Source organism: Typopeltis vanoorti, chromosome 3 (assembly GCF_054136105.1).
Source record: "Typopeltis vanoorti isolate ZY-2024b chromosome 3, IOZ_Tvanoo_1.0, whole genome shotgun sequence".
NCBI lineage: Eukaryota > Metazoa > Arthropoda > Arachnida > Uropygi > Thelyphonidae > Typopeltis > Typopeltis vanoorti.
The window spans coordinates 178875-195395 of NC_143551.1; the positions used below are offsets into that span (position 1 = coordinate 178875).

Here is a 16521-nt window from a genome sequence, read left to right on the forward strand (position 1 = left end):
TTTCACCGTTAAAACACAGTAATGTATAATTATGTTCTTTCCACATGATTTATGACCTCTGTAAAATCGATGTTGGAAAATTTTAACAAAATTTCACACATCCATTTTACATACTCTCTTAAAAGATATCTAGAGTGCTCAATAAATATCAGCTACACACACACTTTATTTAAGCCTTTTGTCAAATTGGCAACTTTCATCCGTTAACCTAAGGAAAATCTCTCTTCTGAATTAAATTGAGGAATTTATAAGTGCCCTGTTCTTGTGACAGGGCTTACTATAGACGGACAGGAAGAACTGTTGACATCCACCTTGGTGAACATAAAAAATGCATCCAGCACTATTGTTATGGCAAATCAGGTCTATCAGACTATGCCTTGGATGCCACTTCACATAGGATCAATTGGAAAAAAATAAAAGTGCTAACAGAAGTCATAATAGGTCAGAGAGATTCTTTTTGGAATCAACAGAAGCTCTAAAACATACTCCAAACCTCAACAAAAAAGTATGACTGAATAAATTTACCAAAAACCTGGGAAAAGAATTAGATCATTTTAAGATCTAATTGATATTTTATTTTTAGAGGCTGGTATCTCCACTTGGGCCTGGCTCCCACTGAAGAGACCTCAATAAAGGTCGAAATTAGTCTAGGTAGTGGCCCTTCCCTTAATGCATAATATTAGACATATCCGCAAGGAGATGTGTTTTACATTATGGGAGATACTGAGATAGGAGTGTCGATAGCTTGCTCCACCTTTACAAGGAGTGCCCTGGTGTTGTACCACCTTGCCCCAGTCCTGAAGATAGTTTCAGATGCAAACTTTGTTTGCTCACACTTGGATAAAGGATTAAACTAAATTTATTATACTCTAACCAAGTGAAAAATAAACTTTCAACATCTTTCTCTAAATCCAGAGTAATTTATTAAAAAAGGGTGGCACACCATTTGGCAACTCCTATAGGTAGAGATGACCTGCTAATGCTTCTGCCTGGTATCTCCACTTGGGCCTGGCTCCCACTGAAGAGACCTCAATAAAGGTCGAAACTAGTCTGGGTTGTGGCCATTCCCTTAATGCACAACATTAGACATATCCACAAGGAGATGTGTTTTGCATTATGGGAGATACTGAGATAGGAGTGTTGGTAGCTTGCTCCGCCTTTGCAAGGAGTGCCCTGGTATTGTATCACCTTATCCCAGTCCTGAAGATACTTTCAGGTGCAAACTTTGTTTGCTCACACTTGGATAAAGGATTAAACTAAATTTATTATACCAACCTATCAGTATCTCTGTTGTGGTAGAGAAGATTTTAGAGAAGTTGGCAAGCACTCACATACAGAAATGGATAGACAAACATGCTATATTATGCAAGGAACAGCATGAGTTTACTAAAGGACGGTCATGTTTTAGCAATCTGCTAATATTTTATAACAATATTACGGCCCAGTAGGATAAAGGGAATTATACCCTATGATAATGTTGGATTTTTCTAAGCATTTGAAAGGATACCACATGAAAAGCTGTTGCATAAACTGGAGAATATGGGATTGGAATATAATCTCTCGACTTGGATCAGGAGATGGTTGACAGACAGATATCAAAAAGTGGCATACAGTGGGTGTGAATCTGCCAAATTTAAGGTAACCAGTGGTGTACCTCAGGGCTCAGTCATTGGGCCATTATTGTTCAATGTATGCATTAACTGCATCAGGCAGGATTTATCATCTGATGTGCAACTGTTTGCCGATGATGCAAAGATAGGCAGGGCAATCAGGGATGCTACTGATATTCAGCAGTAGCATCCCTGAATGACAAAATGATTTGAATAGACTGGAAATTTGGGCAAATGAAATGGACATCAGTTTAATGTTAATAAGTGTAAAGTTATGCACTTTGGGTTGATTAGAATTCCAGCAGCATATTATATTAGTAGGGTTATGCTACAAGAAACTGAAGAGGCAAGGCATCTTGATGTATTAGCAGATAAGAATTTAAAGCTCAAAGGTCCCATAGCAAAAGTGGCAAATACCACTCAGTGGATAATTGTGATGTTGAAGTGAACCTTAACATCTAAGGATAAGAAGTTATTTTGCCTCTTTATAAGGCTTTTAACATATTATCTCCACTGATATTCATCTATATGGATTACATTATGAAAGAAAGTGTTATGAAACCTGACATCAAAATTTATTATGATAATATCAGCTCTACTTTATGCAGATGATGTTATATGTCTAAAGAAATTCAGTAGAAGTCTGCAGGATTCCCCCAGTAAATTGAATAACTTCTATAATAAATTTCATATGAAAATCAGCAATACAATGACAAAGATAATGAAAATAGGCACTGAAAACATCAAATGCATCTTGAATGGAGAACTGATAGAACAGGCAAAATACTTCAACTATATAGGCTTGGATGTCAAAGCCAAATAACTTGGAGGAGACTTCTATATCATTTTTAATGTAGACCTCTACATCAGCTATATAGGCTTAAAATGTCAAAGCCAAATAACTTGGAGGAGACCTCTACATCATTTTTAAGGAACATGTAGAATCAGCTGGGGATTCTGGCCTAACATCCAATTCTCACCTTCACATGAAGCACCCAGTTAGTAGATATCCACTAGGTATCAAACGAATGAGGATGGGCTGGCAATTTGGGACTTTGACAAGAAAACTGCACTCTCCATTGGGTTGTTGCCCAGTTAAACAATGAACCTGCTGTTTTCATCTGGAAAACAGGGTGAATAGTGAAAAATCATCTACCGGAACAAACTCAAGCTTGACATCACAAATAAGAGCAAATAAAATGTATCATTAATAACTTAAGACGTATAAACCCAACAGTAATAACTTGAAAGAACTTGAACCAAACCATTAGGAAAAAGAAAACCAGGACGTCCTCTTAAACGATTCAACGATGACTTCGAAGGCCAGAACAGGTCATACTAGGCCTAAATCCTTGATATGTATGATGATGATGATGAATAACTTGAATGAATTAAAGGTGCAAATATTTCATACTGAAAGTAACAGTACATCATCAGTGTAGAACAAACAGTTTAAGGAATGGAATACAAAGTACAGAACATTCGGTGGATTAACAATTAAAATTGTTGCCGCATGCCAGAAAATTACTATTAATAAAATATTATTAAACAATTCTTACAAACTATTTCATTGATGGTTGCCTAAGATAAGAATCTCCCAAACTTTTGGGACAAAGAGACGGTCATTTAGATTCAAATTTGGCCGATGTAAAAAGGCTTCGCAACTTTCTTTAAAAAGGAGTTCATATTTAAACTTGCATCTGTGGAGAAGACAAGCTTCATCCCACTGGATATTATGTTTAGTGTCAATACTATGTTGTGCTAGTTCTGCCATATCATTAATTCTACAACCTACAGTATCATTGAAAGAGGAGTCAAATCAACATCTTTTAGTAACCTGTTGCCAAATATAGCTTTTGCCACATCTTTTATAGCTGGAAGTAGTAAATTTTCTCTGATAGAATGAGGTGTCCCTGTTTTCACTATGCACAAACTTAAGAGATAGATGCTTCCAGTGCCTTGCTATTAATCAAACTCATGGCCAAAACTACATCTTTCCCATGATTTAATGTTGCTAAGCATCACTGAAATTGGCTTTTTTTACCTATTTTTTTTCAATTTGCTTATTTTTCACATCACAATGTTTAGTTTTTAAATGTCGGGATTTTACAGGTTTCATGCACTCATTCGACAACACTTCATAACACAAAACACATTGAGGTTTCTGTTCACTTTCATCTCCACACCAAGTAAACCGAAATTCCAAATAAGACTGTTATATTTCCTATTGTATTTTTTATTTGAGCTGCTTGTTTCTTATACTTTAATAATATCAGATTTACTCACCGTTATAACATGTATATCGCAATTAGGGTTAGCATCACCTGTTTCATTTGCTGCTCTTTTCAAAGTTTTAGTTCTAAGCCATTTTTACATTATTAAAAAACGTTTCCGTTTTTAAATAATGGAAAATCCACAATTCAACCAATTGCTTTTTGTTTATTGATTTTTATTACTGAAGGTTTTTCTTCTTCAACGAAGGCTCAGTATGACTCAAGACACACTTTGTCCAAGTATCATTTGTCATTTCTGAAGGTATACTGAACCTTCGTTGAAGGAGGAAAAACCTTCAGTAATAAAAATCAATAAACAAAAAGCAATTAGTTGAATTGTGGATAACACATGTTCACTTCAAATCTAAAATCTGACAGAACAGCAAGGCAAACAACAAATGTTGTTTTCACGACATTTGTTGTTGTTTTTTAAGTCTCCATTTGATTTCAATAATTTTTACTTATTCAATTTTAATTCGTTTGGATAACTAAAAAATATATTTAATTAATTTAAGTCTGCCTGCGGACCTCCTGTCCCATCATCATTGACCACCTGTAATCTGCGGACCATAGGTTGAGAAACACTGTCTTAGAGAATAGAGAGACAAATGTAAGAAAGTTAAAAACTGTAAAACTAGCTAAACAAAACTCATGGGAAGACTTTGGTGATAACATAGAAAATAAATATCAAGAAGGTGGCAAGATATTCTGGAAGCTGTTGAAGAATCTCAGAAATGGAGGAAAGAATGCTGTAAAGGGAATTAGAGATGATAAAGATGAAATGAAAGCTGGAGAAAAAAATATATTCTTCATGTATGCAGTAATTACTTCAAAAAGTTGCTAAATGAAACAAGCAGTGATGACAGAACAGTAGTAAAAAATACTCAACAGAAATGCAATCAGAAATTCATATCCATAAGTAGAAAAAGCAATCAAGATTCCTGAAATGTGGAAAGGCAGCTGGATTAGATGATATTTGACCAGAAATGCTCAACAATGGAGGTATAAAATTCTTACAGTGATTGCCCTGCATAGTTCAGAAAGCCTGGGCAGAGGGACGAATTCCAGATGATTGGAGCAGAGCTCTTGTGGTACCCATATATAAAAAAGGGAAATAAAAACTGAATGTGAGGTATTTCATTACTGAGTGTTCCTGGTAAGATTTATGCAAGTATACCTGAGAAACAGTTGAGATGGATTGTGGAACGGAAGCTTGGTGAAGAACAAGCTGAATTCAGGCAATAGAGGCTGTCAGAATCTGATTTTCACTTTACGACAGATAGTAGAGAAATCATGAGAATAACAAAGATTTGTATTTAAGTTTGGTAGATATGGAAAAGTAATATGACAAATTGTGAAGAAAGAAGCTGTTCAAATTGCTGCAGTTGTATCAGTGGGACATCATATGCAGGTGTCAGTGGGACATTATATGCAGCAATAATTACCGGGTAAGTCGTAGCAAAAGGTAGTGGCTCTTCCCTTAATGCATAACATTATACATATCCACAAGAAGATGAGTTTTGCATTATGGGAGATACTGAGATAGGCATGATGTTAGCTTGGTTCACCTTTGCTATGAGTTTCCCGGTGTTGTACTACCTTACTCCAGTCCTGAAGATATTTTCAGGTGCAAATTTTGTGTGTTCACACTTGGATGAAGGATTAAACTAAATTTATTATGGTCTAACCAAGTGAAAAATAAACTTTCAACATATTTCTCTAAATCCAGAGTAATTTAATATAAAGCCTTTTGGCAACTCCTATAGGTAAAGATGACCTCGTTAATGCTTCTGCCAGGTATCTCCACTTATGGGCCTGGCTCCCACTGAAGAGACCTCAATAAAGGTTGAAACTAGTCTGGGTAGTGGCCTTTTCCTTAATGCCTAACATTATACATATCTGCAAGGAGATGTGTTTTGCATTATGGGAGATACTGAGATAGGAGTGATGTTAGCTTGGTCCACCTTTGCTATGAGTTGCATGGTGTTGTACCACCTTACCCCAGTCCTGAAGATATTTTCAGGTACAAACTCTGTTTGCTCACACTTGGATAAAGGATTTAACTAAATTTATTATAGTCTAACCAAGTGAAAAATAAACTTTCGACTGGTTTTCTAGTTTCATTGCGATTCCAATGCAATAAAGAGAGTGCAAAGGAGTGTTAAAAATATTAGGATTGTGGAATGCTGATTATGAAGACACTGAAAATTTGTAGACCGCACACACACTAGCTAACAAGAGAAAGAGGGATGATATGATTGAGACTTACAAACTCCTGAAAGCATCACACAGGATTTCACTAGATGAAATTTTTCATTTTATGGAGTTTGGGAAAAGGACCAAAGAGCATCCTTAGAAGTTGAGAAGGATTACAATAAAGAAGAGCAGCTGAGACCAAGATTTTTTTTTCTCAGAGTGGTACAGGATGTAGTTATAAGTAATGTGAGTGAATTCAAGAACATGTACTACTTGCACCAGCTGTCATACATGTTCTTGAATTCACTCCCTTCATGAGAGTGACTACTTGGAATTCCCTCTTAAAAATAATGATCAAGGATTATTTCCACGTTTAGTGTTGAATTAGCAATCAACACTAAACATGGAGATACACTTCTTGATTGGAAGGCAGTTTCTAATAAAGTTATGTGGGAAAACTTCAAAAATTGCTAAATGGACAATGAAACTTATTTGTGCCAAAGATCCCACAGAAGGTGCCCCTGAAAAAAGAAATGGGAGACTTTTAAAAGTCATTAGGGCAGGCAGCTGACACTTAAAATATGGTTCTTGTTGAAGATCTAAACAGCAGAGTAGGAAGCAAAACCCAACAGGCATATAGATGTTTTGGTAATATTTGGAGAAAAGGACAAGCCCAATAATAACAATAAATATGCTGGATTTCTACTCAGGATATGAACTAGTCATTACTAACACCATATTGCAACATAAAATGTGTACAAGTTAAAGTGGAAAGAAGACACAAGAAATAAGAAAAGCTTTACTGCTTTTTTTTATTTTTATAGTGATATCTTTACACAGGTTCAGGATACAAGATTTACAGAGGATTTGAAATGGAAGCAACCATCACTTAGTTTTGAGCAAGATAAAAATGAACATAACATTCAAAAGAACAGTATGCAAGAAAGTTTTAGAAAGCATTATATTATAGTTAAGCAGCTTTTATAAACTAATAGTGAAAAAAAAAAAATTAAACAGTTCAAAAAGAACTAAATCTGGAGTCTCAAGTGGCAAAGTCTGAAGAAACCACTGACCTATTCGTACGGAGGCATAAGGTGAAGTTATCTGCAAGGATAGAAAAATAAGAACAATATACTGGATACAAGAATTAGAGATAGATGTTGGTAGTTGTTCCACTTGATTATACTATAAATTAAAGATGCCAAGAAATTTTATTTTTGGTTTAATCCTTTATCCAAGTGTAAGCAAACAAAGTTTGCACCTGAAGTACTTTCAGGACTGGGCAACTCATATATACAAGATAATGACTTCACATCACCTGCCTTAGTATCCCATAATGCAAAGAACATATATCCTTACGGACATGCACAATGCTATACATTATGGAAAGGGTCTTATCCAGACCAGTTTCAACCTTTATTGAGATCTCATCAGTGGGAGTCAGATCCAAAAGTGATACTACGTTTGAAGTAATGCAGAAGTCATATTTCCATATACAAGTAGCCAAAAGGTATCACACCTTATTATTAAAATACTCTGATTGTTGGGAAGAAAAACTTACCCTTGGAGGGTAATGGATGGCAATGCTGTAGCCAATGAAGTTGTAACTGAGGCTCGGCTATTGCTGTTACCTTCCTGCCATGATCAGAGCTTTAATAGCTCAATAACACTTATCCTTACACTTTCCTCTACAGATAATGGGGAAGATGAAAAGCATTCTAGCTTTGCCCCTTTAAACCAGTCCTTATAAGGACTATAAGGATTAAAATACTCTGGATTAGAGATAGATGTTGGTAGTTTTTTCACTTGGTTATACTAACTTCACCACATACCTTCCTAGCTTATTCATTCAGTGTCTTCTTCAGAGTTTGCCAATGAGATTTCAGGATATGGCTCTTGTTTTAAAACTGCTGTATATTATTTTCAATAATTATTATTTTAATGGCTAATATAGTCTATTTTCATTTAGGAGTGCCCCTTTTTTTACAATGTCATTGGCTCTTTACCAAAAATTCTAGGACATTACTGAAGTGTTATAAAACTAATATACGAAGAATAAAAATAGGAGAAATTTTGGAAGTGCCTTTTTTTCTGACGATGTGCATTCATATGCTGTTAAGTTGTTAAAGGGAGGGGGGAATGGGGGAGAGTAATGTGGGAAAGAGGAGGGATGGGGAAAAGTCCTTTGAGATAAAAGAACTCTCACCTCTGACTTTTTCCCTTAAATCCCTCCTCTTCCCCCCAAAAAAAATAATTTCTATCTTCAGATCTTTCTCTCACAACCCCTTCCCCTCCCAAAATGCTCTCTACCCATCCTTAATAATAATAATATTTATACACATATTTAAAAACCCAGGTTTTTTCAAATAATTCCCCCACATTACTTTGCCCCACTTCCCCCAAAAAAACCTTTTTTTTTAACAGCTTAACACATATGAAGGCACATCGGCAGAATAAGGAGAGGGGAAACAACATCCAAAAAAGAGAAAGTATGGATTTGTCGTAAGTGCAATATACTGTTGGACCAAGATACACAGAACGTGAAACTGACTGAAAAGATGGATAGGTTAGGTTAGGTTATTAAGTGAAGCTGAATGAGGGGTAGTGAGATAGAGAGTGAAGTTGTCGGAATGCAAGATTTAATGAAACAGATATCGGAAATGAAAAATGAAATGAAGAATATGTTGAGCAATGTTAGGCATCTAGTGAAAATTAATGAAAGTATGTGAAAAATCAGAAAGAAAGAACAAAAGAGTAAAAGAAGTGACAAGTGATTCCAGGATAGCAGTATATGGAGATTCCATAATTAGAGGGATAGTTACTGACAGAGTCCATAAGGTCTGCTATCCAAGTCAGAGAATGAGTACGACAATTAAAGCATTGGACATGAGGAAGAAATGAGCGAGAGCGTTAGTTGTGATTGCAGGAATGAATGATCTAACTGGACATAAGAAGGATGCGAGGACAAATATCAGGAGGCTATTGAGAAGAGTGAAAGATAACAGTGTAGTAGGAAAGGTTGTCAGTGTGTTACCTAGGTATGATGATGATGAGTTGCGATGGAGAGCCAAAATCATGAATGGTATGTTGGCATAGCTGTGTGAGGAGAAAAGAGTGGAGTGTGTGGATGTATGGAATGTGTTTGAGGGAAGAATGAAATTATACGGGCACGATGGATTGCATTTAAATGGCTTTGGAGTGAGCGTGTGGAAGTACAGTGTGTGATGCGTGCCAGAGATCAGAAGGAAGAGATGAAGAGAAAATTCAGGAGAGTGGTACTGAAGAGACAGCAATGCTTGGCAGTGGAAACAGGTAGTAGTGAGAGAGAGAGAGTGAGAACGGGAATACAACAGGAACAGAGAAACGGAGGGGAGCTCGGGTAGACAAGGTGGCATAGAGAGAGAGAATGTTGAAAGTAGCAGTGAATGTGTGTATGAAGATGGAGTATATTGCAATGTGGGCGGAGAAGTGGAGACTGAGCAGGTATATGTGGTAAGCAGTGATAAAGGTGATTTGGCAGGTGTAGTGGGTAAATCACAACCAACATATGGCTTGGATAGGACTGGCTATAAACCTAAAAATGAACAGTTGTGTTTGTTTACAAATGCCAGAAGTATCAGAAATAAAGGGGATGAAATGGTTTCAGTGATTGAGTTCATTCGCCCCCAAGTCATTGGAATAAGTCAAACATGGTTGAATGAAGACGATATCGTAACACGAATAGAAATGGAAAGATACAGTATTTTTTGTGAGGATAGAAAGGGCAGGAAGGGAGGAGGAGTGTTGCTGATGATAGTAGGGGAATTAATTCTGCATAAGGTAGACATGAAAGGGGGGAAATAGTAGCAATGGTTATAATGCATAATTTTAATTATGCAGTATAGATTGGAATGAAGAGATACCATTTGGGAATAAGGGAAGTGAATTTCTCGAATTCTTGAGAATATCTCAGGCAGCACATAAAGGAAGGCACGCGAGAATCAAGAATTCTAGTTCTGATCATTTCATCAGAGGATATAACTGCTAGAGGGGGGGGTTCACATTTTCCTCCAGTTGATGAAAGTGATCATGAAGTAATCACCTGTCTTGTGGCTAGTCATATGCAGGCTTTTGTGAGGAAAGGATATATGTGGAATTATAAGGCTAGTGATTATGACAAGCTTAGGAGACAACTTCGAGCTATAACACGGATCGAGGAATAGAGCGGTAAGGAAATAAATGCTGCATGGGAACATACAAAGAAATATATAACAACATCAATGTACGAATGTATCCCAAAGGCCAAAAGGCTGAATAAGGTAGGTGTAAAATGGATGAATGTGGAGCTTAAGCATGAAATCTGGAAAAAGAAAGTACTTTGGAGGAAGTACAAGATGAATAATAGTAATCAGTCACATGAAAAATATAAAGAACAAGTCAGGAGAGTGACTCCTGGAAAACAAAAGTAGAGTATGAGCAGAAATTGGCAAATCGGGCTAAGAAAAACCCTAGAGTTTTTTTTTTTTTTGGTTATGTGACTAGTTCCCTGGAACATTCCTAAAGATGAAGTTAAGAGATAAAAGTGATAGAATGGTAACTGCTGCAGAAGACATTGTTGAGGTATTCAGTGATCAATTTATAAGTGTGTTTCATCCTGATCAGGGTGGAATCATGAGGAACTTAAGTGTAGAGGACATAGGAGAGGATAGCTTAATTGTGAGTGAGCAGGAAGTATTTAAGGAAATAAATAACCTTAATGTTAATAAGGCGACAAGATTTGATGACATATCACCACACATCTTAAGGAACGTTCCAGGGAACTAGCAGTAGCATTGGCATACCTGTTTAATAAGAGTTTTGCAACAGCACAGGTTCCAAGGGAGTGGAAAGAATGTAAATTTGTTCCACTGCATAAAGGTGGTGATAAGGCCGTAGTTTCAAATTATAGGCCAGTCTGTATATCTGGAGTTGGTGAAAGTCCTGGAGAGATTGGTGAGAAGTAGGATACAGAAATGGGTTGATAACAGCAGTATTCTCTGTGGTTATCAGCATGGATTTGTTAAGGGGAGATCATGTTTCACTAACTTACTTATGTACTATAACAAGGTGACAAATACCCAGGACAGAGGAGACGCATATACAGTGGTGTACTTGGATTTTGCAAAGGCTTTTGATAGACTGCCACATGACAAGCTCTTAAATAAATTGAAACAGATGGGATTAGATAACAGACTTCTGTGTTGGATCAGTGACTGGCTGTCAGATAGGTATCAGGAAGTTGTATATGGAGATGCAGTATCTCGAAAGAGAAAGGTCACCGGTGGTGTGCTGCAGGGGTCAGTTTTAGGGCCATTGTTGTTCAATTTGTATGTTAATGATATTGGGTCGGGTTTAACTAGTGATATCCAGCTGTTTGCAGATGATGCAAAACTGGGGAGAGCAATGTACAGTCAGGCTGATGTTAATGCCTTACAAGAGGACTTGAATAGATTGCATGAATGGACATAAGTGGAACTGTCAGTTCAATGTTGCCAAGTGTAAGGTTTTGAGATTTGGTAAGCAACGATGGGATGTTAAAGTTTTTTTTTTAAATTCTGTTAAAGTTTCCCCACCAAGTATATACTTGGTGGGGAAACTTTAACAGAAGTAGAGGAGATTGCTATTGCTAAACCTTCCTTTCCCTGATCATTATTGCCTGAAAATAGGATCCTATACTTATTATTTAGTAATATCTCACCTGTTTTTATCTTCTTTGTCTCTGTAATGCCAATTCTGTCCATATTGTATTTTTCCAATTCTTCTGCAAGTTTGATTTCCTTTCCATTAATACTCCTTATATTGATGGTTCCTATCTTCAGTTCTTCTGATATTGGGTTTATTCTTCATCTTCTAGATGGTGAGTTGGAGTTTGTTCCAGTAGCTGACTTTTCACTGTTCGCCCTGATTCCCTGACAAAAAAAGCACCTTGTTTAACTGGGCAATGTCCCAGCCAGAATGAAATCTCATCATGTTGTACCATCATATTCATTTGTTGTTTAAGTCAATAAAATTTACAATTTGTTCAGCTAAGTCTCAAATTGCTAGCCCAACCTTGTTCATTCAGTACCCAGTAGATACTACACGTGAAGGTGAGGATTGGACATTGGGTCAGAAGGCCCAGTCAGTTCTCCACATTCCTGAAAGGCGATGTGGAGGTCTCTTCCCAGTTATTTGGCTTTGACCCTTAAGGGACTGTTTTATAGATACTTATATGGTTTACATCTATAAGCTGTATAAATATCTATAAATATGTCTAGTATACATGTTCCCTTAAAACAACTGATGAAGAACCATTGGAAGAAATGAAAATAAAGATAAAGAAAGTGAAAATAGTTATATTAGTTGCTTCCATGTATGGGGTTCGAAGATTCATCATAGAAGGTTGATTTCTCACAGAGCACAAGACTATCATATTTTCTCATGAAGACATTCATTGTTGGAGCCATCACCAGCTGTTCTGACAATGCAATCCATTCACTAACCCACTGCCAAGCAAAATATCTTCTTTTCACTTCCTTATTCACATGACCTCTGTACTGTTTTCAGGTGATGACTTCTCATTTTCCTATCATCCTATGCAATAATTCCCCATGAACTGTTAACAAACTCAAGTCTTTTGTAGTAAAACACCCAGAATACATAGAGCATCAAAAATTCACCTTATCCCAATTATGGATAGAAAGAAGAAGAAATCTAAACATTCTAAATACAAACTTGCTGACCATTTGGCTAAATTACCAGCCCCTCTCCCTATCTCAGGTAATTTTTCCTCTTTTGTTAAAAATTCTGTTCATCTAAAAAAGTATATTAAAAGATCATATTTTAAAAAGTTTTAAAAGGCCTGTATAGCTCAGTGGATGTGGCACTTGTGTCCTCTGCACTTGATCACAGAAAGTTAGACTTAAGTTCAAGTCTAGTTGCCAACTGGAGGAACTTTCTCTAAGCCCATCTTTGACCAGTTCTTGAGTTAGTCTATCTCCAGCACAAGCAAGTGAGCTTTTCAGAAACTCGTTTTTTTGTCCTGTAAACTCAAGAAAATTGACCATAGTACCCATATTATTTCAGACAGTAACATACCCTGTTAGGGTTAGGTGCCAGGAGATGGCAACATTTGTTTGCCAGTCTCTTCATCAGTGGCTGCCTATAATTAGTGATAGACATGGACCAGCTATTTCTGATTAGCTGCTGGTGGAGATTGAACTGCCCGCTCAATCTCTAAAAGCTAGATAGGGTATAATGCCTTTTATTTCCCTATAAGGAAATAAAAGGCATTAGCTGATTTGTTTGTTTTTTTAAGTTCAGACATAATGATTAGTTTCAATATCACATCACTATTTACCAATGCACCATTAACTGAGAGTCGCATTTCACCCCAGACATATTTGAATTATTCAAATTTACATTGCGTGCTGTTTATTTTGCATGGAAAGGGAAGATACACAAACAACTAGATGGGACAGCTATGAGCTCTTCCCTTTCTTACCCTTCACCCTAAGTGTTCTATGCCTAATATGCATAGAACATTTGCAATGAATATACCCACGCTCAAACCAGGGGTTTCTCTGCACTATGTTGATTATGTGTTTTCTATACATGATACACATGAAATACATTTTTAGTGCATTTAAATAGCCAACATCCTAAAATCCACTTCACAATGGAACAGGAAGCTAATGGCTGTCTGCCCAGCCTAGATACACTAGTCACATGTCTTCCTGATGGTTCATTATCTTTGTCTGTTTATAGAAAGCCTACACATACAGGAAGATATACGTACAAAAAAATCACACCATCATGCAGCTGAACAATACGGTATCCTAAATATACTAACTCACAGAGCCAGAGCCATCTGGTCCGATGATCACATGCTTACCACTGAACTCACTTTTGTCAGTTTTTTTAGCAAATGGCAAAATTCTCCAAAGAATAAATGAAATACTAAATTCTCCTAAGAATTCTCCTCCATTGCCTAATATGCCAAACTGCAGCAAAATTGTTACCACCTGATACATTCAGGGCACATCTAAAAAGATGATATCTAGACTGCTTAATAAATATCAGCTGTCACCACATTTAAACCATATTTCAAACTGGCAACCTCATCTGGTCACCTATGGACTAACTCTCTCTCTCTTTTATCACATCCAGGAATGTATGAAGTACCCTGACTTATGGACAGACAAGAACTGTTGAAGTCTGTATTGGAGAACAAAAAAAAATACATTCGGCACTATCATTATGGCAAGTCAGGACTAGCAGGCCATGCTTTGGATGATCCTCCACACAGGATGGAAGAAAATAAGTGTTACACAGAAGTCATAATCAGCAGGAGCTTTAAAACATTCCCAAAACCTCAACAAGTATGCCAGTATCAATTTACCAAAAATCTGCATGAGAGTGTTTTTAAGATCAAATTAATACTTGGTTTTCACTTTTTATGCAACAACAGATGACACAAGTTAGGACTTTAGTTCCTCATATTTTCCATTATTTTTTAAACTAGTCCTACTGTCAACTAAATTTTTGCTGTTCATGTACTGTGACAAGCTGTTTTTGTGCTCTGAAGATGCTGGATATAATACCAGTAAAATATCAGCAAATAAGTTAAATAAATATTAATTATTATCTTATTGTTCTTGTGTTGTGAATTAATACTATTAAATAAACTTACAAATTGACAATACATAAGCCTTTCTACTCATTTAAGACATAGTAATTATATGAGAAATGTTTCTTCTTTGGTAAATTAAACTAAAAAAAACTAACCTGCCATTTCTGAGATGTCATCACTGTTCAAGAACTGAATGAGAGCAGTTGCTAGTTCTGTGGCAGTGTCTTCAAAGGTCTAGAATACAAAAAAAAAAAAAAAAAAGAAGACATGGAAGAACATAGAAAGAAGTTGTGTTGTTCCATTATTGTTAATAAAAAAAATATTCCATTTTTTTTTTCAAAATTTAAGATATGTGTGTGCATACACACATATCCCGTAGTGTAAAGGGAAAACCTCCATTTTTCTTAATTACTGCTTCAGAATCTGAGAAAAATGCCACAACAGTAATTCGTTGAAACTACATGGCGCAATATGGAAGAAATGCAAGGTATACAGGCTAAATAACAGTAGTGATGTATGGTACTGAAAATAGGATATGGTATTACATCCTCTGTCCAAAAAGAAACTGAACTTTTCGAAAATAGAAGAAACTAGTGGCACCAACTGTTGTATCTTTTTCTTGTCAAAAGAGCCAACCTTCAGTAGTGTTGTGTGAACTGTAATGACATTGGTTTCATTCGAAGCTGAGTTATAAGGGTCGAGAGACGAGTGACCAAGATAATAGCAGGACTACGGAATGAACCTTATGAGAACAGGTTGAAGAATTGTGGGCTGCAGAAATTGGTTGATAGGAGAAAAAGGGGTGATATCATTGAGACATTCAAATTATTGAAAGGTTTCTATAAGATGAATTCAGAAGATATTTTTGAAAATAGGACTGGTAGTGGGCAGACTAAGGGCCATCCCTGGAAGCTTGGTAAAAGTGTGGGTGTTAGAGATAGGTTTTTTACTTGGAGAGTGGTAAATGAGTGGAATAACCAGAGTCTGTTGTGGGTGCCATGACTGTAAATGAGTTCAAGGTGAAGTATGATAGATACTGTGTGAATGTTGAATAGTTGTTCTTGACATCATGTTGGGCCTCCCTTGATGAGTCTAAGGACTAATTGGAGCTGCCCGTAATAATAATAAGGGAATAAAAAGGCGTTAGCTGATTTTTTTTTTTATTAAATAAAGACAGTTTAGCATTTGAAGCAGTTACATTAGATGTACATGTTGTTAATAACCATCCAATTACTGCCCATCGAGAAATGATGTTGGAGCAAAGCACTTCTTTGGAAGGACGAATAACATCACAGATGAAACAGATAAATTACATCGGACAGACTGACTTTCATGGGTAGAAAAATACTGTTTCTGAAACCATTCTTGATACATCTTCTGCTGTCCAAATTTGACTTGTGGAGTTAAAACTACAATTTTCCTCTCCATGTCTGGTGTTAGTCTACATCGTAAGAACCTTCTAGAAGTTCGCGTAGTTAAAAGCAGCAATATACCTGTAAAATTTGGAGCTAACGTTGTAGGATTAAATAATACCTCTCTCCATACTTTTTTTAAATTCAGATAATCTTGCAACATTCTGCAATAACCTAACCAAATCTCGTCCAATGATCATGCATTCTGAAAACTTTTCTCTAAGAAGTGAAACACAAAAATTTACTTCTCTCTGCCTAAAAGTTGCTAACATCGGATTACCATGGTCCATGACAAGCTGTAAATATGTATAAACTATTGTTGCAATTAAGATAGGAAATTTATCAACCCATGCCCTATGTTCATTAAAAATATCCAACATGGATTCTGCTAATCAAATGCT

General features: G+C 36.3%; 1 protein-coding gene across 1 annotated transcript in view; it reads right to left on the reverse strand.

Moving 5' to 3' along the window:
- Positions 1-16521, reverse strand: part of LOC150107855 (uncharacterized) — a 271308-nt gene that overhangs the window by 34895 nt on the left and 219892 nt on the right. Inside the window, exon 9 of the mRNA XM_090415381.1 lies at positions 14864-14942. Coding sequence (XP_090271507.1) covers positions 14864-14942 — 79 coding nt within the window. The remainder of the gene's footprint in view (positions 1-14863; positions 14943-16521) is intronic.